This window comes from Emydura macquarii, unplaced genomic scaffold, assembly GCF_026122565.2.
Source record: "Emydura macquarii macquarii isolate MOO-44397 ecotype Brisbane River unplaced genomic scaffold, CSIRO-AGI_Emac_v2 contig_3343, whole genome shotgun sequence".
NCBI classification, from domain to species: Eukaryota; Metazoa; Chordata; order Testudines; family Chelidae; genus Emydura; species Emydura macquarii.
The window spans coordinates 8,466,861-8,489,533 of NW_027133480.1; the positions used below are offsets into that span (position 1 = coordinate 8,466,861).

The window sequence follows — 22,673 nt, forward strand, 5'->3', positions numbered from 1 at the left end:
ACCTGTCGTTTGAATGCTGGAGAATGATTATATGGAAGTTTGGTGGCAATTCATTTAAGATGTTAAAATGTTGTGCAAGAACAGAGAGATTTCCCCATGCCTGTAGAATAATTTAAAACAGACATTACTTTTTCTATCTTTTTATGAACAACACTTTCAATGCATTCCTTAAGAGACTGATCTATAATAGTTCCAAAAACAAGACACTGCTATTTGCAAAAGACGTATTTAGAAAAGAATATTTTAGTGTAGTGCACAATAAATGGCGTTAAAGCAATAATTCATGGTTAATATTAACATGAGTTATTTGCCTACTACACTGCATACAAAGCTAAAAAACTACCAAACATTGAAATCTATTAATATTATCAGTAGAAAGGACTACCAAAATACTTCAACTCAACATTTATATTTTCTAAAAGGAATTCAAGCATTTCCATAGGAATATAGACATGGACCATTTATATTCCTCTCTAAAAAGAAACTGTATAAAATATAATATATACATACAAATATTATGCATAACAACATGTTATTTGTGAGAAAGAATAACAGAGATGCCTAAAACCAAAGAGTCCATCTTCCAGGGCAAACGGTATGCCTACTAAACAAAGGAGCAAGCCATAGTTATAATCTTGCAAACAATTAAACACACATGATTAACAGAAGTGTTTAAGGGACTGGGGCCCCACCAATTAAAAAGAGGAAACACTATTTTGCTCCAGAAAAACTGTGTTCCACTCATACATTGCACTGTTCAAAAAAAGTTACCTTTGAGGTAGCAGATAGCCTCTGCTCCACATTTCTGAGAAGATTACTGGTTGTGTCTCCCTTTTGTTTTAAGTGATGCTGAAGATGCAATAGTGCTGCCAGCTGAGAGCTGCTAGTGTCAAAAGTGGCTGCTAGCAGGATATCCTTCATCATCATAGATGATGAACAGCTCTGTAATATTTTAGTATTAGTTTATTTTCCCAAATATTTCATACAAATAGTTATTGAAAAAGCTTGTCAGATAAAGGTGAAATGAAATGGCAAACACATTATCATTATTTACAATTACAATACAGTATAAGAGCGTTGGTGATAGATTATGAGGACTGGAAGATTTCTTAGCTATTAATTTCTTTCTGAAAGTGACCTCTCCATCGGTCCTGATTGTTGGAATGCTCCTCTCTGCACTGAGTTGGGGAGAGTTCTAATGAATATATGAGAGCTTGGGTCTCCAAATCAGGCCCACTGGGACTGTGTCAGAAGAGTATTTCCAAAAGTGTGCAGAAATTTATTTCAGCAATTCAGTATCTAGTAACTATAAAAACAAAGTAACAAGAAAAAGGATAGCTGTAAACCACCTTTAGGAAGCCTGAAAAATCAGTCACTGGAAAATGGTCAGCAATGGAAAGGGCAGGACATATTGAAGTAGATATCAATCTGACCATCTAAATGTACAGGTAAAAATTTTCAATCTGCTTTAACACAATGAATACAGAAACTCAGGGCATCATTTCCACAATCCCAGAAATTGAACCATTTTTACACTCACTTTAGAGGGAAGAATTGCACTTTTTATTGCAGTTATGTTTTCTTTCACTTAGTTTTATTATGATATTTTATACACAGTAAAATGGTAAAATAATAGAATCCACTAGAGAAAAACAGAAAGACCATACTATGCAAACTTATCAAGGTTTTACAATGGTTCTATGTCAATGATATACTGAAAAAACAACCAAAATCAGCAAACATATTGTATATTTAATTAATTATTATTATTAACACCAGCACCTAGCTCTTATATAGTGATTTAGTGGTTAGTTGTCATATTATCTAAATAACAAATTTACTTAGATTACTCAAAGCTCTTTTTTTTTTTTTTTTTAAATATTGTAGAAGGACTTAAGCAGCAGTTCTGTTACCTGATGAAGGGCCAAAAACTGGCTACTTGAAACTGGATCAAATCGTCCAATGCATTCCATGATTTCAAGGCTAGCAGCAGCCAATATATCGATGATGTTGTTACTGAATGCAACATTCATGCACTGAAGCAAAACTTCACTGGATTGTGAAAGGTATCTTTGGGCCAAGATCTGTTTTCTCTAAATAAAAATAAAAAATGTTTTACATTCTGCTATGTGTTAAATGACAAATACATTTTTGATCATTACAATCTTGGCAGAAATACCTGGTTTTGTTTCTTGTATAATTGTGTTTTTTAACATTTGATGAAAAATCATATGGCTGTAGTCTAAAGGCATGCATTTAAAATCTATTAACATCACAGAGTTAAAAGTGTGCAATCAAGAGATTAAACTGAACGATCAGTTAGTGGAGAGCTATATACCAATTAAAATATTCATTTTAAAAACATTTAATCTTAAACATCTAGTTTATACCTTTTAAAAAAAGAAATTTTATCTACAATAAAACTTCTACAATTAAATATGTACTAGCTAGCATTATACCAAAATGCCAGCCATATTAGCAGTCAGTACTGTTGGTATATGTATAATCACTATAGTTGTGTCTCACTAAATATTTGTGAATGAGCATAACTTCCTACTCTGACTGGCTTGTGTAATTTTCAAGACACCAGCTAGCTTCTTGATCCAGTCACCTGAAGCAGAAAACTTCAAAATGTTCAAGACTAAGAATGTACCAAAAATATGTCAAAAGTAAAGAATATGGGATTTGTACACACACAGACAAGTTAAAAACTCTTTAGTCTCAATCCTCTCCCTCTTCCTCTCCTACAATTCACTTCTGACAAGAACAGGCACATTTACATTTACCTTGTTTATTTACTGTGCATTGTGCAAATCCCAGACACTCTATCCCAACCCAGTTCTGAAAACAAATTAAATCAAAATATTGCTCTTCTGGGAAGAAGTGGTTAGCTAACCTGCAGCAATCAGGGAGATGAGGAAAAGAGATAAAGAGGGAAAGAAGAAGAAAATGTGAAGAGAGAGAAGGGGAGATGATGAGAAAGGAGATCCCAACAGGTTTAGTAACTTGAAACAATATACCTTTGGCAGCTTGCCAGCCGCATTTTCTGTTTGCTTCTTTACTTTGGATATTTAATTAAAAACTTCAGTATTAAAATGTTAATTGTCTATAAGAGTGAATTCTGTTACAACACTCATTCTTCAGCCTCAGATTTCATTTGCTAGAAACACTTCAGCTGTGAAGCTAATCAGCCCCAGGCCTAGCAATTACTTCAAAAAAGGAAACCCTCAAGCTATTTATATACATATCTATGTAAAATACCTTTAATTCATTTGCTTTCTTCCTTTGATCATCATGTTGTTTTTTACTAATTGGAGAACTGCTACTTGTTATTTCACATTCATTGGATTCTGCTTTGGTCGTGAGAGGCTTCACAGTAGTCACTGTAGTTTTTTCCTACGCACCAGTAACAGAGAAGATTTATTAATGTGTCTATCCCACTAAAATGTAAGCGTATTAGTTATTTTTCTTAAAGTTAAGAGGGGGTGAAATTCAGCTGGATAAAGAGGAAGCTAGTTTCTGCCTTAAAAATCAAGAGAGGGTGCATCTCACTAAATAATACCTTTATAATATAAAGTGAATTAACAAGTTTATCAGGCATTAAACTCTGCTTAACATGTGATACTGATAAATCTGCTAAGTACCTAATATCAATCAGGACATGCAGGAGAATGAAACACAGACATGGGAATGGATTTTGAAGCAGGGACCACGACTTTATTAACTCTAATGGTGGGGCTTAAGAGCATGGGGGATTTACTTGGGTACAGTGCAGTGTTAAAAGGACTAATGCTAAATAACTAATATTCAAGGGTTGTCTCCTTGACTAATCCCTAGAATCCAGCCATCTCTAAATCTTCTCACTCTCCTCCCACAAGGGGGGAATAAGAGTACTCTAGGGGATGGTGGTCTCCCTTCCAGTGCACATCCTATACAAAAGACATGCAAAATTTTACATCTTTGTGTTCTGGGAGTGCCCGGACGCTATGTCCCTCCCAGGACTTGTCTACACAAACAGTGCATGCCAGGCTGAGGTGTAAAGCTACAGCCACTAATCTGTTGTGCACTAACAGCCCTGCTATAGCGCACTAAAAGTTCCCTAGTGTGCAATGACCTATTCCCATTTTAAAGTGGATTAGATCAAAGTGCATCAGGGAATTTTTAGTCTGTGGTAGTAGGGTTCATGGACAGCTAGTGTGTGTCATGCTACTGTGCTGTAGATTTACATTTCAGCCTGCCCTGCACTAACCATTTATCTAGACAAGTCATCAGGGACACATCTCAAAGGAAGTGAGGAAGCAGGGCTACAGTAGAGGTGGCCAGCCACATAGGGTTGAGGAATATAGGCAAGGTGTGCACCTTTGAACTCTGGGGAAGGCATGGCTCAACATTATCTTTTACTATGCACTATGAGCAATTTGCATAATCTATCCTTCAATTAAGAAAGCATTAACAGTACATAAAGAGAAACATTCTAGTAAACTCTTAACATCAAATAATAATTTAGAACCAAATTCATACCGCAACATTTTCATTCCAGTAAATATCTGAATTTAAGGGGTCCACATTAACAGCAAGTAAACGCAGAGTTTTCCCAGTGAGATATAGGTACTTGGATTTGATATCAGGACACCCTATATAAAGACTCTGTAGACTTGCTAACTGAGCCAGTGCAATGTGACCCACAGTCCGTCCTATGTTTATCCATCCCTGGCAAAATCAAAAATATGGTAAAACAAGTTACATTTTCACATATAAAATAAATGTTCATCTAATCAATGATTCACAGATTTATATTGACCTTTTTCTTGGAAGATTTGGGGTTGCATGTGAAACCTAATAATTCTTCAAATTCATTTAACCTTCTTTTCTCTGAAAAAATAAAGATTGGGAAGAATAGAGCTGAAACTGTTTTTGAACCCTGAAGCAATAATAGAAAATGAAAACAGAAAATAAATCTGTTTTATTTTGAATGTTTAAACCTCATATACTAATATTTCTAAATATACAAGAATTTCCAAAATTATCAATATTGGAAACTAATTTTCTATATTTGCTTTTCAAAAGCATAACAAGGGCTCTGTTAATTTCAAGGCCAAAAGGAACCAATTTGATCATCTGAGCTCACTTGCATAATGCAGGGTGTAGAATTTCACCAAGTGATTCGTACGGACAAGTTATAGCGTCTCTTTTAGAAAGACATACAATACGGATTTAAAGACTTCAAGTGACAGAGAATCCACCACATCCCTTGATGATTTGTTTCAATGATGAACTACCATCACTGTTAAAAATTTGCACCTCATTTCTGGTATGAATTTGTCTAGTTTCAGCTTTCAGCCATTAGTTTCTTAGAACAATCCTGCTCTTGTTACATAAAGAACTGTTGAATTTTTTTTCTAAAACAATTACATGTCCTGGTGGAAGGTGCAAGGTTAATTTCATACACTCAAAAACTGGACTAGTAAGAGCAGAAAGTGTCAGAGAGCCAAGATTCTCAACCACGGTGAACTAGGGTATATCCATCTACTTAAATGGAGCTATGCCGACTCACATCATCAGAGAATCTAGCCAAAAGAGCAGACACCTTCTAGGGGCCGATCTTCTAAGCTCACTGTAGTAAGCACTATGCCTGGAGGTACTGGGTGCCCAGTGATGCACTGTTTATGAGGATTCAAAGTAGACAGTTTACAGCAGGAACATTTGTAGGGATTATTAGACAGAAGATGAGCAAAGCCCTTTGTTTTCAGGTTTTATTTCTGTAAAATTTCCTGTGAATTTATCAGTGTTTATTACAAATATTGAAAAATGGGTGAAAATTGGTTCATAAAGTTAACTTTACAGTTTTCTGGGTAAATTTTGGGGTTAATATTGGGGAATGGGAGGACAGAAAAAAAGTAACAAATAGAAAAAAGTAAGAGCTCTGAAAGTAGTTAAATACTATGATTTATTTCATTACCTGAATATTAGCAGAATACACATATATGCAGGTACTTGCATGTGTGTATCTTCCATTACATTGCCTTACTTTAACAGAAAGTCTCACATTTAAACTTAGATTAATTTATTATTAATAAACACAACTACCTACTGTAATTTATTGGATTTTTAAAAAATTTACAGTATTTTCAAAATTCTAAAATTCAAAATTCTAACTTTTAATTCAGGTGAAAAATCGATAAAAAACAAATCGCTTTTGTAAAACCTGGGAATTTCTCAGTAAAAACTGAAAATGGCCTTAAAGATGAGGTACAATGCTGCAGTCATAGTATGTGTATGGGTGGTGTAAAGAGTGTGATGTAATGGGGAAAATGAAGTCCAGTATGAAGATACAGCTCTATTTCCCTCAACTCTTGCTCCTGACAATCATACTCAAGCCTTTACCGTGGAGTCACAAGAGCCTTTTTGGCACGAAGAACAGCCGGTCATAAGAAGCTAGTGAAAACTCATACTTGAATGTTCTGTGCCGCAGCATTCAAATGAAAGGTTTGCTGGCCTTTTCTCCTGTTAATAGTTATTAACCAGAAGAGGAAGGTCTGACAAGGAGATCTCTCTAGTCTAACAAAGGGATGTTTTCTTTAATATAACATTTTAGCGAAATCATAGGAAGGATCACATGTAATTACCTGTTCCACAGAAGCACTATCAGGTGTTAACCTGACAAATTCTTCAACAACTTGATTAAGTGATCCCTCTCTCAGTTCTTTCACCTTTTTTTCAGCATTAACAAGACGAAGAATATCCAAATTAATTTCCACAAAGCTTAGCTTCATGTTAGCAAGCCGTCTCATTAATGGAATACTAATATTTCTAATCTGAAATATAAGAAAACTGAGTGGAAGTCCATCTTTAATCTTTAAATATACAGTATTTATATTTTTTCTAATTTATTGAATTAAAGTTAGAATTTCAAAACTCCTTTAATTACAGAGGCCCATATTTTAAATAAAACAATAATTAAATTGCTATACTATAGCACACTGCGATATTTCTATGAAAATAATAAAGAAGGGTAAGAATAAGGGTACAATAAACAAGTAAAGTGGTCAGGTGGCAAATGGCCTCATCCTGACAATACAACGTACTTTATTTTAATACACAAAAATATACAGACTATCCTAAATTCTTGACACCCTTGCCAAAATCATAGCATCACAGTAGAAGTGGGTTTTCAGGCAAGGTCAGAGGCTAGTGGCCTTTCAGACCAGCTCACAAAAGTGTTTTCACCTGTAAGAGGTCACAAGGGAAAAAGCATGGAGAAACTTATTGGATAGCTGGATGAGTTAGGGTAACCAGGGCTGCATCACTGGCCAAGTAGAGGGGACTGACTGACACATATGCATCCCTTTTCAACTCAGATCTTTGGGGAGTGGGGCTTTAGGCGCCCTGCTCTATTCTATATAGATTTTTGCATTGTACTTATCACTGTAGTGCCTTCCAGCAGTACAATGGGACTACATATCTGTTCTTTGTTCTGTCATTCTCTCCCCAAAGGGTGAAATGTGTGCAGTGGTGTATTTACACACACACCCAAACGCACACCCCTCTGTTGCTTTGTGTTTGTCAGAGAAGGCAGGGTCAAAGAAATGCACCTTACACTTGGAGTAGAAAGTGGTGGTTTATGACAATCCTTAGTTCTTATCTGTATCTTACTCTAGGGTTTACCTCACTGTGCATTTATAGTATTAGGGACTGACCCATTTTTACCTAGTTAGGTAACTGTATCACACGGTCTTCTCTTATCCTGTATATTTCTGACAGATCTAGATATCATCTCTAAATCATGACAGACCATACAAAGGGGTATATTTCTCACCTAATAACTTACTTTATGCTAGTTCAAAAAAAAAAAAAAAAAAAAAAAAAAAAGGGATATATTTCCTAATACCCCACACAATGCTTCCTTCAGTTCCTTGCCATTTCACTTCTAGCTGAATTAGACAATTCTAGCAGATAAGCCCCTACAGCAAGGTAGCACAATTCTTCTTGGTAGTGTCTTAGCCAGGTAAGAGCTTCAGCCAAATAACTCCTAGCTGTGCTATCCATAACAACTTCTCATTCAGGCAGACTACTGAGCAACAGAAATGTGTCTATGGGCTAAAAACAACCTGGACACATGAAAGCAGCTATTCTCCACAAATGTTATGTTATCTGTAGCATTTTTAGAAGTACCAGCAAAAGAGTGCACAACTGATCTCAGGAGTATGTCAGTGAGGTGGGGTGGGGAGGAAGGAAGAGGTGGGGAGGGGAGGAAGGATTCTTACCCTCATATGGATCCATTTGCAGGATTAGGGCCTAAATGTTTACTCTGCCCTAGGGCCAATTTTGCTCTCAATTACACATGTGCAATATTATGGGCTGTCTAAACCAGTGTTTCTCAACCTTTAAGTAGCAAGTACCCCCTAACTTCTGAAAATTTTAATAAGTATCCCAACACTCAATTTTCCATGGGATTTTATATTTACAGACTAATATGAGCCATATGTAGGAAGAAGGCCTGAGTATATAAGGCTCTGATATGACAGATGTCAGATCTAGTGTGGGTAGGGTTATCACCTTTACACCATGGGTGTGCAACTCAAGTATGTACCTGGGCTAGAGGTGATGTTGGCCAAAGCTAGGAGGCTTTGAGCAGCATGCCAATGCTGGGGAATACAAAGCGCCGCACCAAATTTTATGCCATAGATTTGAGAGGTGAGAAAGAGAGAGAGAGATAGGAAAAGAGGGTAACTGGTGAAATCTGGGGCTGTCATAGTTGTCAATTTCACTGCTCAGCTAGAGCAGTGAAATTGACAAGTTTTCTGGGAAGTGGGCTTTGAGCCAGGTAGGGGACTGCCACCTGGGCAAGTTGCAGGTGGCTGCTGCCTGACTGCCAACCCGGGAGGTGGGTGACTGCCACCTAATCCGAGCTGGGGAAGAAGAGGCTTCTGCGCTGGCTGGGACCCAGGGATGTGGGCAGGTGGCTGCTGCCAGTCTTCAAGCCAGGGCTGTGAAGCTGTCCCTCAGCTTGGAGCCGGGGTGCAGGTGGCTGCCACCCAGCTGCGAGCCCAGCTCGCAAGATGCAGGAGGCTGCTACCGGGCTCCCACCTGGGAGTTGGGACCTGGCGGGAAGCAAGGCTGCTGCCCGCCTCCCCCAGAAGCTAGCGGCTGCTGCCTGCCTCATAACTGGGAGCTGTGACCAGGTGGGAAGCAGGGGGCTGCTGCCTGCCTCCCCCAAGAGCCAGTGGCTGCTGCTCGCTTTCCAGCTGGGATCTGCGACCGGGTCGGAAGCGGGTGGCTGCCATGTGCCTTCGCCAAAAGTCGGCGGCTGCTGCCTGCCTCCCAGCTGGGACCGGCTGGGAAGTGGGGGGCTGCAGCCCGGCTTCCTGGGACTGTAGCGGTTGGTGCCCGCCTCCCGGCTGGGAGCTGCCGCCTGCCTTCCCCAGAAGCCAGGGGCCACCACATGCGTCCCAGCTGGGAGCTGGGACTGGGTAGGAAGCAGGCTGCTGCCGCCTGGCGTCCCCAGAAGTCAGCAGCTGCCGCCGGCCTCCCCTTCACTCTATTTTTCCCCAGGTACCCCCTGCCTGTGTCTTGCGTACCCCCAGGGGTACGCATACCACAAGTTGAGAAACTATAGTCTAAACAGTCAGTATGCAGCACAATGGGGTGTGAGTCTACCTCACACTAGAGTGCCACACACATACTTTCTGTGTGGACCCTTCATTAGAGTTGCATAGAAGTAAACTAAGGATGGAATTTGGCTTCTCCTTTCATTGTGAAAGGAAAGTAATGACAAACTGAACTGAGGGTACTTAACAGGAAACTTTGTTTCATGTGCTCTGCTGGTAAAAAACTTCTGAGTCTGAAACAAAATCAGGCATAACACTGGGTTAGGCAAATATTAAAAAACTCCTTCAAACTACTTAAACACATTTTTCTCCTCACAGATTAGAAGGGGTCTGGGAGTTAGGGGGAGAAGGGGGGAACAGGGGACTGCAGATAATCTATAGTGGAAGGAGCTAGGGCTAGTTTAGGCTCCCTGTTTTTTTTTTTTTTTTTGCCCCAGGTCAGTGCTGGTTAAACAGCTTTGGGACTACTCTAATTTTTGGCAGTTGTAAGTAGTCTCCAAAGATCTGCTAGCTGGAATCTCAGCCTGCACTGGGGGCTGAAGGGATGGAGGTGTAGGAACTAACTATGATTGCTCCATGCCGATTAGCATGTATCTCTAGCTGGTAGTTATGGCCAGTCCCTGCTCACGTTTTGCTGCTCAGGTGGCACAAAGGAAGCGGAGTGGGCTGGAGAATCTGGCCCATAATATTTAGAACATTTGGGATAAATGGGAAATTCAATTTCATATTGGGAATTTTTTCTTTTCTGCCTTATATGAAGCATAAAATAAAATAAAGTCTTTTGAATTTTGTGACAAATTTATCCTGTGCTAGTTTTCTTATTTTCATTCCAGCTTGTTTTACTTTCATCATCTGACAAATCATTTACTGAACTCTGGTGAACTGGTTTATAGCCTGATCAAAAGCTGTCAATACAAATTTGTTATAGTATCTTTAATATGAATCTGAGTTATGTTCATTTTTCATTGTAACATCACATTTTGTCTTTTGAAAGGTTTGAGTGAAACCATGGTTTATCTTTTCGAATTTCTATTAGTTGGCGTTCCTAATTTACTTTTTCTTCCTCAGGATTGTGGTAATTTATTATGCAGGATTTCAAATTTATGATGGATTTATAATGAAAGTTTGTGAGAATAATGTCAATTCAGACAGCTGTTTTTTGATTGATTTCTTTAGTATTTGAATTTGGAAATAAATGCATACAAAAAAAAGTGGGAAATTAGCTTACTTCAAAAGAAAGAATTTATTTTCAATGCTAGTATCCAACTTCTTGTAAAATTTTACTAAGAATGCTACTGGTGTAAAAAATATTTACAACAGGAATCCCATTAAACAGGACTGGCAGTGGGATTTAGTGGACAGGGCACTGGTCTGGGACTATGCAGATCTAAATTTGATTCTCTGCTCTGCCACTGACCTACTGTGTGACCTTGGACAAACCACCTCATCTCTCTGGGTCTCCATTTCCTCTTCCATCTTTTTTATGTCTTGTCTATTTAGAATCTATACTCCTTCAGGCAGGGATTGTCTCTCACGTTGTACCCTGCCTGCCACAATGTGGCACCAATCTCAGTTGGGGATTGCAGCGACTACTGTAATACAATTACTAATAATCCTAATAGAACAGATTTTGCATACAGTAAAAGTATCCCATTTACCTCATGAACTTCAAGCAAGCTCCAGATATTGTGAAATTCTTCTTCTTCTTCATATACTGCTCTCTGAGCTAATTTGTATGCATCTAGATAGCGACTATGTTTTTCTTCTTCATCTTCTGTATGTGTTGCAATTGTTCTGTAAAAAAGCAACATAGTTTCACAAGAGTACTCGTTTAAAAGATTATTTACTTCTATAGTGCTATAAATATTCAAGATGCTCAATGAACAACTAACTTGTCTTGTTTGTTTATACTGTTTAAGACTCAAACAGAAAAAGTAAGTATTGAAGCATTCATTTTTTTAAGGCCTGATTCTTGGACAAGGTTAAGTCCCCTCTGCGTTGTACAGCAACACAAAGAGGACTTCAAAGCTGCCCTAAATGGACAGATGGAAAGTCTTCTGCCAGAGGCATGCCCCATTGGCATAAGGCTGGCAGAGCTGGCTTTACTTTACCCATTCTCCCAGTCTCTGTAAGACTGGAAGTTGGAACACACTGTGCTCTGGCAATCTCTAGATATAACAACAATCCCTAGGGAACTGTTCAAGAGACATAAATTAAAGGAGTCCTGTGGCTACTTTAACTTGTGCCAAGGGCTAGGTCAGCAATCAAATGGCCCTAAGAGCAGGGGAGACAAAAAGGTGGCTTAGAATCTTTGGTGCTTGATTCAGACCTCAAAGGTAGTGCAGATAATCATAAATCTTGTGAGACCGGCTGCTATATGCATGAGAACAGTAATTCTTTGATTTTACAAAATACGTGATATATTCCATTAAGAATGACAACGTGAACCCAAAACCAGGATATAAAAGTAGGTGATATTATTAACCCTCATGCACTTTTCTCCAGACGGATGAAATCTAACTCTAAATCAGACACCTGAGGTTTTTTTTTTTAACTAAGATGTAATAAAAATTTTCAGCAAAGTTGTAAGTTTACCTGTGAATATTTGCACGTTCCAGCAGGATCTCAGCACTGTGATCTTTATATCCATAGCGAAGGAAGTCCGCCTCAATTTGAATTAATTCATCATATGGTTCCTGTAGCATACTTGATAACTGAGAAGACTCAGCATTAATCTTCATGAAATCTTGGGCATATTTTATTTGAATAAGTGTTCTCCTATGGAGAATAACAGAATACATGCAAGGATGGGAGGTAAGAATTCTGAGAAACAGCTCAAGCATCAACCTAAGTATTTGTGTCCAAAAACTTCTGTATTATGTTTCTATTTGTAATGGAACTGGAGGAGGAATCTTTCTAATTCTTTACATAATCGTAATATGTTCTAACAATTAAATGTAGTTTTAAAATAGAATACACAAAGCATGGCTTTCAACAACAATCTTTCAATACCATCTGAGTGACATCATGGTGCCAATTATTGATGCATATTCATTTCAGACTTTTACTTAGGGCTAAGCAGTCATTTAAAAGAGAGCTAAATTGAGAAGTCCATATTCAGCTAATATAAAAACTACTGGAGTGATTCTGTAATTATAAGAAAAAGGAGACAACGACATATGAACAGTAAATGGAAAAGAGATAGCCCTTTGTCTGATGAATGCTTGCTCGAGCAGAACTAGCTTGGGTACACTTCTGTACCTCCTAGCTCAAATGTAGATGTAAGCTCTGTTTCAGTGTTTCAATTCACAGGGTAAAGGGTTTCTTCCTGGATCACTCTAACTTTGACAGGTTAATATATAATGCTTAATAGCACACTCCAAAAGTAGTCATAATAAGCTATATTTCTGACTTTAGACTATTACTTCTGTTAGTTTAAACATATCAGCCGCAACCAGGGAGGGCAAACTATATAAAAAGGTAAGGTTCACAAGGGTATGTCTATGCAGCAATTGGCAGGGTACATCCCAGTGCTCACAGATGGACATGTGCTAGCTCTGCTCAAGCTAGCACACTCAAAATAGCAGTAAAACTTAATGTCTAGCCACCTGAGTACATACCCAGGCATCTACTTGGGCTGTTAGACCGAGCTACTGCCCATGTTACTGCAGTCACACCGCTATTTTAATCCATGCAATCTCAAGCACAGCTAGTAAATATCTGTCTACCAGCATTGGGAAACATGCTTCCAGCTGCTGTATAGACATATCCTTAGAGTTTAACACTTATCGGGACTACCTGCAAAATACAAAAATAGGAAAGGAGAACTAGGCATTAAATATTGACACCGCCAGAAGAAGTTAACTAAAGAAAACACACTTAAGTATACATAGAAAATATCAAAGTAAAGTTGGGTTGAATGATAAATGACATCCCTATTCTTATCTAAGAGTCATAAAATATTTATTTCTTATTCAAGTGTTCTGGGCCAGATGCTCAGCTAGTATAAATCAGCATTGTCATGGAAAATTTGAGAAGGGACAGCAATCAAATGCACAATGCAAGCTGTTATTTGCTTCCCAATGAGGAAAACAGCATCATTAAGCTAAGAACTCAGACTTTCATTCCACTCAGAGGACGTGTTTTGAAATTTGCCTTTATTCAAAAAAAATATTCTCTCAGACTGACAACTTTCCCCAAAGGAAAAATTCTAGAATGTGAATCTTGTGAATATCATTACCTAATGGATTTTGGCTACATTGTGGCACAGGTTTGTTAAACAGCACACAGACCTCTATAAAAAAACCTGTGACTCATATAATAATTTAAATGATAAAACTGGCAGAAGAAAAGACGCAAGGCCTGCTGATTAGATTACGACATTGGGTGTCAGGACTCTTGATTCCTGTTTCTAACTGGAATATTAACCAATCTGTGCTGAGACAATGTCTTCACGTGTTTTTAGGTTCTTGGAGGAAAAGCACTATATAGGTACAAAATAGTAGCTGGACAAAAAACACATGAGAGATATGCTCAGGGAATAGTACACTGTATAAAAAACTCCAACAACAGAATTCCCAAGCAAAGTGAACAGCTTTGTATTTTAAAATTTACATCTGAAGTAAAGAAGTTTCTTTATTAAACATAACATATGTAGATATTATCATATCCCCAAATATTGTAGACATAATGTATATATTTTACTATATAAAAAGTTACCTGGCTTCAAGGGATGCAATTATAAAACCCAGTTCAGACTTTCTGTTAGGTCTCTCCTCTAACGTAGATCGGAACACATTTACAGTGTTTTGCAAAATTTTACATGCCTGCAGATAACATTATAATTCATGTAATTGTATTTTTATATTTCTATACATAACGTTAACCATTATTTTAAAACACACACTTGTGAAGAAAATCTTAGTTATATTTTCTTAATATTCTCCAAGATTATCAAGTTTATTCTGAGCAATTTGCTTAGAATTTTAAAAAGTAACAGTATAGACAGGACTAAATTTAATTAACTACACTGATTTAATTATTCTACATATATTCACATAGAGACAGATTCTGATGCCTTTATGCTTGCTGAATAGCACATTACTCCACCACTATCCACACTGTTTTAAATGAGACTACTTACAGAGTGAAGGCTTGTCTACACATGGTAGAATTAGACAGGCTGTGAATTTAAAGCTGATTAATTATTCCTGATTAGCTCCATGTGTGGACACTCTTACTCCAGAATAAGGCTCTGCTATTGCAGAATAAGAGCTTCCACACATATAGTTAATCAAGAAGAACTATTCTGAAACAGCTTGCTGTGTAGGCAAGTCCTCAAATACATCTTAATATGATTAGAGGTGCCAAAATGTAGCACTTGAAGCTTGACAAAAATCTATTATGGAACGATTTGAAGAACTGTTAGTTAGTTGGAAAGATACAACATTTCCAGTGCACAAACAGTGAGCTTATCTTCTGATTTTAGCACTAAACATCACCTGTCTGCTTCTGCCAGGAAATCAGTAAAATAAGGTGTATCGGAAATGTGAAGAGTATGTATCGGTGCACATCTACACTGGAATTAAACACCCACAGCTGGCCTGTGTCAGCTGAGTCTGGCTTGCTGGGCTTTGGATACGGAGCTGGTTAACTGCGGTGTAGATGTTCAGGCTCAGGCTGGAGCCAAGCCTGAACGTGAATATTTGCAATTAAACAGCCACATAGCCCAACCCCTGTGAGCCTGAGTCAGATGACACAGGCCAGCCGTGGGTGTTAAATTGCAGTGTAGACATACCCTCAGAGAACAGCACTATATGTGTATTAAATATTATTAAATTTATTACATAAGTCAGAAGGCTACATAATGTAATTTGTAACTATAATTTACAGCTATATGCTGTACCAGGAAAGGGAACACTATCCATTATTTTCTTACCACTCTCTCTTTTCCTTCCTTATCTTCCTCTAGAATTGCTTGCATGAGACTCAGGGTGCTATTGTACCAAAACTGTTCATTTCCTCCTATCAGTTGGGCCTTCTCAAGAAGTGCCTTAGCTTGCCCATGGTTCTTTTCCAGGTTAGCCAGTACAGCAAGAAGGTACAAGCATCTTGACACAGCATATGTGTCATTCATTTCCTGGGTGGAAAAAAAGATATTTCAGATATATTTAAAAGCAGAGATCCTACTTTTTCCTTTTAATATTTCAAGACAAATACTGGGATAGGCACTGAAGTACGAAATTAGTGAGAGTTTTCTGGAGGTAGAATTTGCTCTTTAGCATTCATACTGCTTCCTACTGCTTTTTCAGACTACAAAAATTTGCCAGCTCATTTTAAGCACATTTTCTATTTCCAAACTACTGCCTATTTTTCTTTATCTCCCCAAGTGGACTCTTCCATACAACAAGTAAAATAAATTCTTTTTTCCCCTTTTCTTAGATCTTATATCGTCCGTTGTCAATATCTGAGGCATAAGAAATGTGATCACATAGAAGAGTTTCAGTTGGCCAGATCCTCAGCTGGGCTCAACCAGCATTACTCTATTGATCTCAACAAAGCCAGGCTGATTTCTAACAGCTGTGAACCTGACCCAGTATCTTTTATGGTATTACAAAATATCTTTTCATTTCACTGAACTTTGTTCATTACCCAATATTAAATTCATGCTGTATATAAAGGAAATTATTTGTGTTTAAAATATACTTAAAAGGATTAATTATTAATATTTCTCTAAAATATAAAGGCTTATTTGAAATGATGATGAAGGGCAGAAACAACTATGACAGATGAACATGATCTTCATGAGGAAAGAGCTACACTGGAGAGCAGCAGGATATAACAAGACAGGCCATGAAGGTATCTTGCATACAGATCCTTTACATACTGACTTTGCAGAGGTTAGACTGGCGGGGGCATGGTAGCACTGTAATTAAACTCTGCCCAGAAGTCACCCTCTCTGTCCTTCCCCCACCACAATTCCTGCATAACTGGATGTTTCTTAAAAAAATATCAGCAGTGAAACCATTAGCAATATTAACTTCATATTGCCATAACTAAGATTTCAGAGTTATCATACACTGAGATGAGTAGGGGCAGGTCACAACTCTCAAGAGCAAATATCGAACACCCATGGAATACGAAAACAAATAGACTCTGGACTGATACACTGTTTCCAGTAGTACTTGAGGAGCATGGACAGCTGCTGCCACTATTTCACAAGGTGCACTGCATGCTCCATAACATGCTAGCTCAGCTGTGAGGACAGCCTCCAGAGGGTAAGAGTTAAAGTTGTTTTGGTGCCATCACTGTGAATTTCCATACTTTCAAATGTTTGGGTTTCTTTTCAGTTCAACCTATTAGACCTAGGTTTCTAATGGATGTAATGTTTTTTTTTTTAAATAACTTCAGTGTTCTTTTAAGGATTTTGTAGCTTTAAGTACTGATATGTACTCTCAGGTTTATAAGGTTTATAAGTTTAGATTCTGAGAGGTAATTTTCCAGCCTTTCGTACAGCATTTTTTGCAGTTTGGCTACCATTAACATCAGTGGCATTTCAATCATGCTAAGCATGGTTGCCTAAATGTTTCACTCATTTTATTTTTACAGGTTTGAATTATTTCTGATCTACCTGTGTTGCACTGTGTGCCTCTGAAAGTAGTAGCCTTGCTGGTTGATACAATCCCAGTTGAATTAGCACTTCAGCTTTGTCAATCCACAAGTATGGGAAAGAAAGTCCACTCAGCCCTTTTCCAGTTACTGCATTTAACTCCAAAATCTGAAAAATAATAAAACTTTAAATTACTAACTTCTTTCAGAAAACTAGACTGAATCCAAACTAATACTGAAAATCCTACTTAATGTTATACCTCATAGTTCATCTCTGACTATTTTATAATCTAGAAATTAGAAACTATACTATAGGAGAAAACATGTTTACTATGGCATTTGGACTTCAAAAAACACTGGGTAGTGAACATAATTTAGATCTTGTACTGTCTGGGAATAAAAATAAGATGGAAGGAGTCAACTTAATTTTGTCCAGAACCAAGAGAGAGACAGGAGAAAAATATGTGAGAACTAAATTAGAGGGCTGAGGAGGAAGTCATAAGATGGAAGAACTTGTGGGAGCAGAGGAAGGGTAGAAGAAGATAATGAAGTAATACAGGAAAAAACAGGAATGAAATGCAAATGAAAAGAGTGGAGGAAAGCAACAAGAACACACCGGAGTTATCATGTAAGTTACATAAGAGAAGAACTAGAGTTAAAATGTGTCTCTTCAGAGCTGCTTTCAGGGGGATAGAAAACAGCATCCAGTGATGTCAGTGGGAGGAAAAGAAGGAAGAGAAGAGTGATATTAGAGACTGTAGTTCCTTTTTCTGCTCCTTGATCTTTGCTGTTGAGCTGAGCTTGCCCCAGAGAAGCAATGTCACTGTGAGGTACTGGGAAGAGCAGCAGTGAGTGGCTTTGAATACAGCTCGTGTTCTTTTTGCTCAGCACCTAGGATTGATCAAGGATTGAACCTCAACTAACATGCTTGTAACACAGGTCAGAGTAACCCAAGTAGTACACGTTTTAAAGAACATCTAAGATTCAAGAAATATGGTTCCTACAATCTAAAACTGATTTTAAATGAAGGTAACAAAGAACTGATTGAAATCAATAGTGTATCATAATCTGTCTAGAAAAACCACAGTGAAAATAGAAACTTTGTTCGATATGGTATGTGTGGAATTGAATTAAATAACCTTTTCCTTCGCAGTAAGTGAGTTCTTATATCCACTATTATGTGACTTGGTACATTCAGATAATCCATTTCTTTCTTCCTCCTTAGGTTGCACATTTTTCCCATTTTTTAATGCAATCTCTTGTCTATAGCTGAATTGTAGTGGGGGAAATTAAAAATATTGTTAAATATATCGTTAGCCTGAAGTGTTGTTATACTACACATATTTATGACAGTAATTCTGTAAATTTGTATGAAATGCTTCATACACAATGTTGTACTGTGTCACAAGTATATCAAAAGTGGTGGTAGGAGATGGGGTTTTAAAAATCAATTATTCTAACTTTATAATGGCTGCATAGTTTCCAAGTTACCAATTATTAACTGGGAAAACAAAAAAGCTACACACTAAATGCACTGCAATAGGAACACATACTTTGCCTGTTCCACTTCATTAATGTATGCTTCTCCAACTGCTTTCTCATGATATGAGGATGCCTGGTTCAATTTCATATCTGAACATACCAGGGAGATTCTGTGAAAATAAAAAGATTAGTTTGCATAGTAATAAAAAAAATGAAAATATTGCCTGACAGAAATAAACTTTCCAAAGAGGGTGTATTTTTATGCTTTCCATTCTCTCTCTCTCTTTTTTTTTTTTGGGGGGGAGGGGGGGTAACTTTGACTAATAGAGCCAATAACAACAGAATTCTGTTAAGTTAAAATTCAATGCATTTTTGAGAAAGTTTTTAACATCTAACATTTTAGATCCCTAATAGATTTTATGCTCTTAAACAGAAGCACAGAAATAAGTGGGGGTTGAGAATTTTGGCTTTCTGAAAATGTGCCTTTAAAAGAGAATGGTAGCTTCAACTGTGGATGCAAATCTGAATACAGAAGTTAGAGAGAAAGACACAACAACTCAATACATCTTGTGGGTGGCAAGTATGCATGCTTGACCTCAAACTATGTTATGCTATTTAAACCGATATATCTTTTTTTTTTTAAAAATGAGGTTGTTTTCCAATTCCTTTGTGTTAAAAGAATTATTTGGAGGAGATTTGCCTAATCCTGCATACACGTACTTTGGGGCATATCACTTAATACTAGACTTGTTGGCTTTCATGTCAGAAAAGAAAAAAAACATAATGAATATTATTAAATATACATAAAATTTAACAAAGGGGACAAATCAATTTTAAAATTATGAACAATGTAAAACAATGTAAATCATAAAAGGGATGGTTTACATAGTATAAATGAGGATCAGGGTACAAAACAGAGGGGGGTGGTATGGCTTTTCATAAACATAAACATCTCCCATTTAGCCAAAGCAAATAACTTATACAAACCGAAGATGGTAGAGATCAGACAGACTTTTACTTTCCACAACTTCATGAGCAATAACCTCAGCCAGCTGAAAGATGGGAAGAGTCAAGTGGGTGCAAGACATTTTCTGGAGCTCCTTAGCCAAAAGGTCCATAAAATATAAAGTGTAAGTCTAAAAATAAAAATCAAATAAATTCTGTACCAACTGATGATATTTTTAATAAAAACTATTAGTTCTTCTTTCTTCAACTGTAAAACCTAAACAAAAAAACCTGACATAAATCTTGTCCTCCAGACATACATATGGTTGTATTAAAATACGCTTCATTGGCTCTTCAGTCTTCGATGCCCAACATGTCATAATTTTACAATTCTAAATTTAGAGCTACTGAAGTACATCACTTACAGCTCCCTGGGTGGATCACTGGCTAGTGTTTTAAAAGACAAAAAGAAAATTAAAGAAAACAGTCAGCACTTACCTAAGGAATTGGCAAGACAATTCCTATCTCTCCTCACAAAAAACTGATGTCAGAAATATACGTAGGGAGCAATAACTAAACGGAACTCTGAACCCATCCACAGGCAAAGAGGGACCGAGGAATGAAAGTTACTTGATGGTGAGTTGCACAAGAAAGCAAACATATGCTTTCTCTTAGTATGGAAGATGACCTTTAAAGTTCTGACCTGTATTGAACCAGAGCTATGAGATCCAGGGAGTGGGCCACCTGTTACCTTAGTATTTTGATGAAGAATAATATGGAGATGTTATTCACGTGCAGTAACTGGAGTTCTTCAAGATACGTGCCCCCGTGAGTACTCCATTTCTGGGGAGCCCATACCTCTGACTCGAGATTTTTGGTAATAGTGCCCATTTGACCCACACATCCTCGTGACCTGCACTGAGATCACATGGGGCTCTGTGGGTGAGCCGCCCTCTGTTCCTTCTCCACTGTAAAATCCCACAATGGAGACTCCGAAGGAGAGGGAAAGGAGGGAGGGTAGCAAAGCACACAAAGGGACACACCTCAAAGAACTCCAGTTATTGCACAAGGTGAGTAGCCTCTCTTTCTTCTTCAAGTAATGTCCCTGTGGGTGTCTCACTTCAGGTGACTCCCAAACAATACCCCCCTAATGAGGTGGAAGGTTCAGAGCAGAGTCCACTACAAAAAAGAACTGCTTTGCCTACAGCCACATCTGATCTTGCAGCAGGCACCAAGGCACAATGGCTAAAAAAAGTATGCACTGAGGATCATGGTGCTGCTCTACAGTTGTCTGCAATTGATACATCCTTAGACTACAGAAGTAGAAAGTGCTCTAGTGTAATATGCTATCACTCCTAAAGAGGGCTGAAGCTGAGTTCAGTCACAAAAGATATTAATACATCCAGAGATCCACTTTGATACCATCTGTTTTGAAATAACCAAACCCTTATTTCTGTCCACAATGGAGACAAATAATCTAGATCTTCTAAAAAGTTTGGTCCTAGCTAAGTAAAAAGTTATGCTCTCCTAATAGATAGGGTATGGAACATGGTTTCTTGGCTAGTCTGATGTGGTTTTGGGGAAAAATCTGGGAGATAACTGGTTTGATTAATATGAAATTGTAAGGACACCTTAGGTCAAATGGGCCTGCAGCAACACTTTCTCTCTGGTGAATACTGTAAAGGGGGAGAGGTCTGTCATTAAAGCCCCCATTTCTCTAGACTCTTTGGGCAGAAATTAGGCTACCAAGAAGGCTGTCTTCACTGACAGATCTAACAAAGAATATGTAGCTAGTGGCTCAAAGGGATGCTTCATAAGGCAATGAAGGACTAGGTTCAGGTCCCAGCTAGGAGCAGGGTCTCTGAATTGTGGAAAGAGATTCGACAAACCTCTTAAAAATCTTATGGTGGTTTGGTGAGATCACTCTGTATGTAAGTTAAAGGCTGTTACTGCTTCTAAGTGTAACCCAATGGAGTTCACAGATACGATATTCCCAATTCCAACAGCTAATTCAATAGAAGGGGAGAACGAATAGGCAAAATCTGATGACTGTTACACTGAAGAGAATAATGCTTCCATTTCTAGAGATAAGTATTTCTTGTAAATTCTTTTCTACTGTTTGATAAGACGTGTTGTTCCTCTGATGAACAGGATCTCTCTTCTATTCCTGAGAACCATTGAGGAACCATGCTTGGCACCTCAGAATCTGCAGGTTGCAGCGAAGTGTTCAACTGACATCCTGAGTCAGGAGGGGAGGAGTGATCAGAAGTCTCCACTGACAGCAAGAGGTTAGACTGATTAGGTAGGGATACCAAACTTGTCTTGGTGAGATTCGTGCATTCGCTTTGACCCTGGCCCGATCTTGTTGAAGACCTTGCAGCTGTAAAACCTTGTTGATTGGGTGGTCGAGGTTCTTGACCAACCATCAAAACTGTGCTTGGAGGACACAGATGGTTGGGAAGATATGGCTGCAGATGAAGGTGGTTTCTTTTTAGAGTGCCTTGGCCTCTTGGATGGGGGCTCAGATTGTCTAGAGTAAACTGAATTCAGGGCTGAGCATGCTCTTTGTGCTCTCTGAGACCTACTAAGTCTCCTCTTTTTTACAGGAGTATAAATCCCTAAGTATTGTAGTGTGGCTTTCCAATCCTTTAATGTGTGGAGGGATGTATCCATTGAGGCTGCAAAGAGCTTGCAACCATCAAAGGGGAGGTCTTTGATGGTACTTTGAACGTCTCTTGGGAAGCCCAACAGCTTCAGCCAAGATACACTTTAACACGGCAGTGGAGATCGATTGAGCTGTCTGTGACAGAACGCACCCCTGTATTCATAACCTACACACAACTGTAATAATCTTTGTACAAAGTATGCCTTGTGAAGTATCAACTGAAAACTCATAATTTGCTGGTCATTATTGTCCTGGTAAAATGTGTGTGGCAACATTGTATGTGAAGTTATAAGACAGTATGGTGCTATTAACTCATTTTCCAAACCCACAACCCTGCCCAAAATGAGGTTGGCAAACAGGTCTAT

At 38.1% G+C, this 22,673-nt stretch overlaps 1 protein-coding gene across 1 annotated transcript in view; it reads right to left on the reverse strand.

The window, feature by feature from the left end:
- The window catches only part of LOC137143582 (cilia- and flagella-associated protein 46-like), a 57,697-nt gene extending 35,628 nt beyond the window's left edge, over nt 1-22,069 (reverse strand). The window contains exons 1-15 of the mRNA XM_067533433.1: nt 21,956-22,069; nt 19,686-19,834; nt 18,770-18,868; nt 18,356-18,485; nt 17,239-17,385; nt 15,547-15,747; nt 14,328-14,434; nt 12,204-12,386; nt 11,267-11,402; nt 6,627-6,815; nt 4,522-4,710; nt 3,262-3,396; nt 1,914-2,093; nt 772-942; nt 3-100 (exon numbers count right to left, since the gene is read on the reverse strand). Coding sequence (XP_067389534.1) covers nt 3-100; nt 772-942; nt 1,914-2,093; nt 3,262-3,396; nt 4,522-4,710; nt 6,627-6,815; nt 11,267-11,402; nt 12,204-12,386; nt 14,328-14,434; nt 15,547-15,747; nt 17,239-17,385; nt 18,356-18,485; nt 18,770-18,868; nt 19,686-19,834; nt 21,956-22,069 — 2,228 coding nt within the window. The remainder of the gene's footprint in view (nt 1-2; nt 101-771; nt 943-1,913; nt 2,094-3,261; nt 3,397-4,521; nt 4,711-6,626; nt 6,816-11,266; nt 11,403-12,203; nt 12,387-14,327; nt 14,435-15,546; nt 15,748-17,238; nt 17,386-18,355; nt 18,486-18,769; nt 18,869-19,685; nt 19,835-21,955) is intronic.
- Nucleotides 22,070-22,673: the final 604 nt, after the last annotated feature.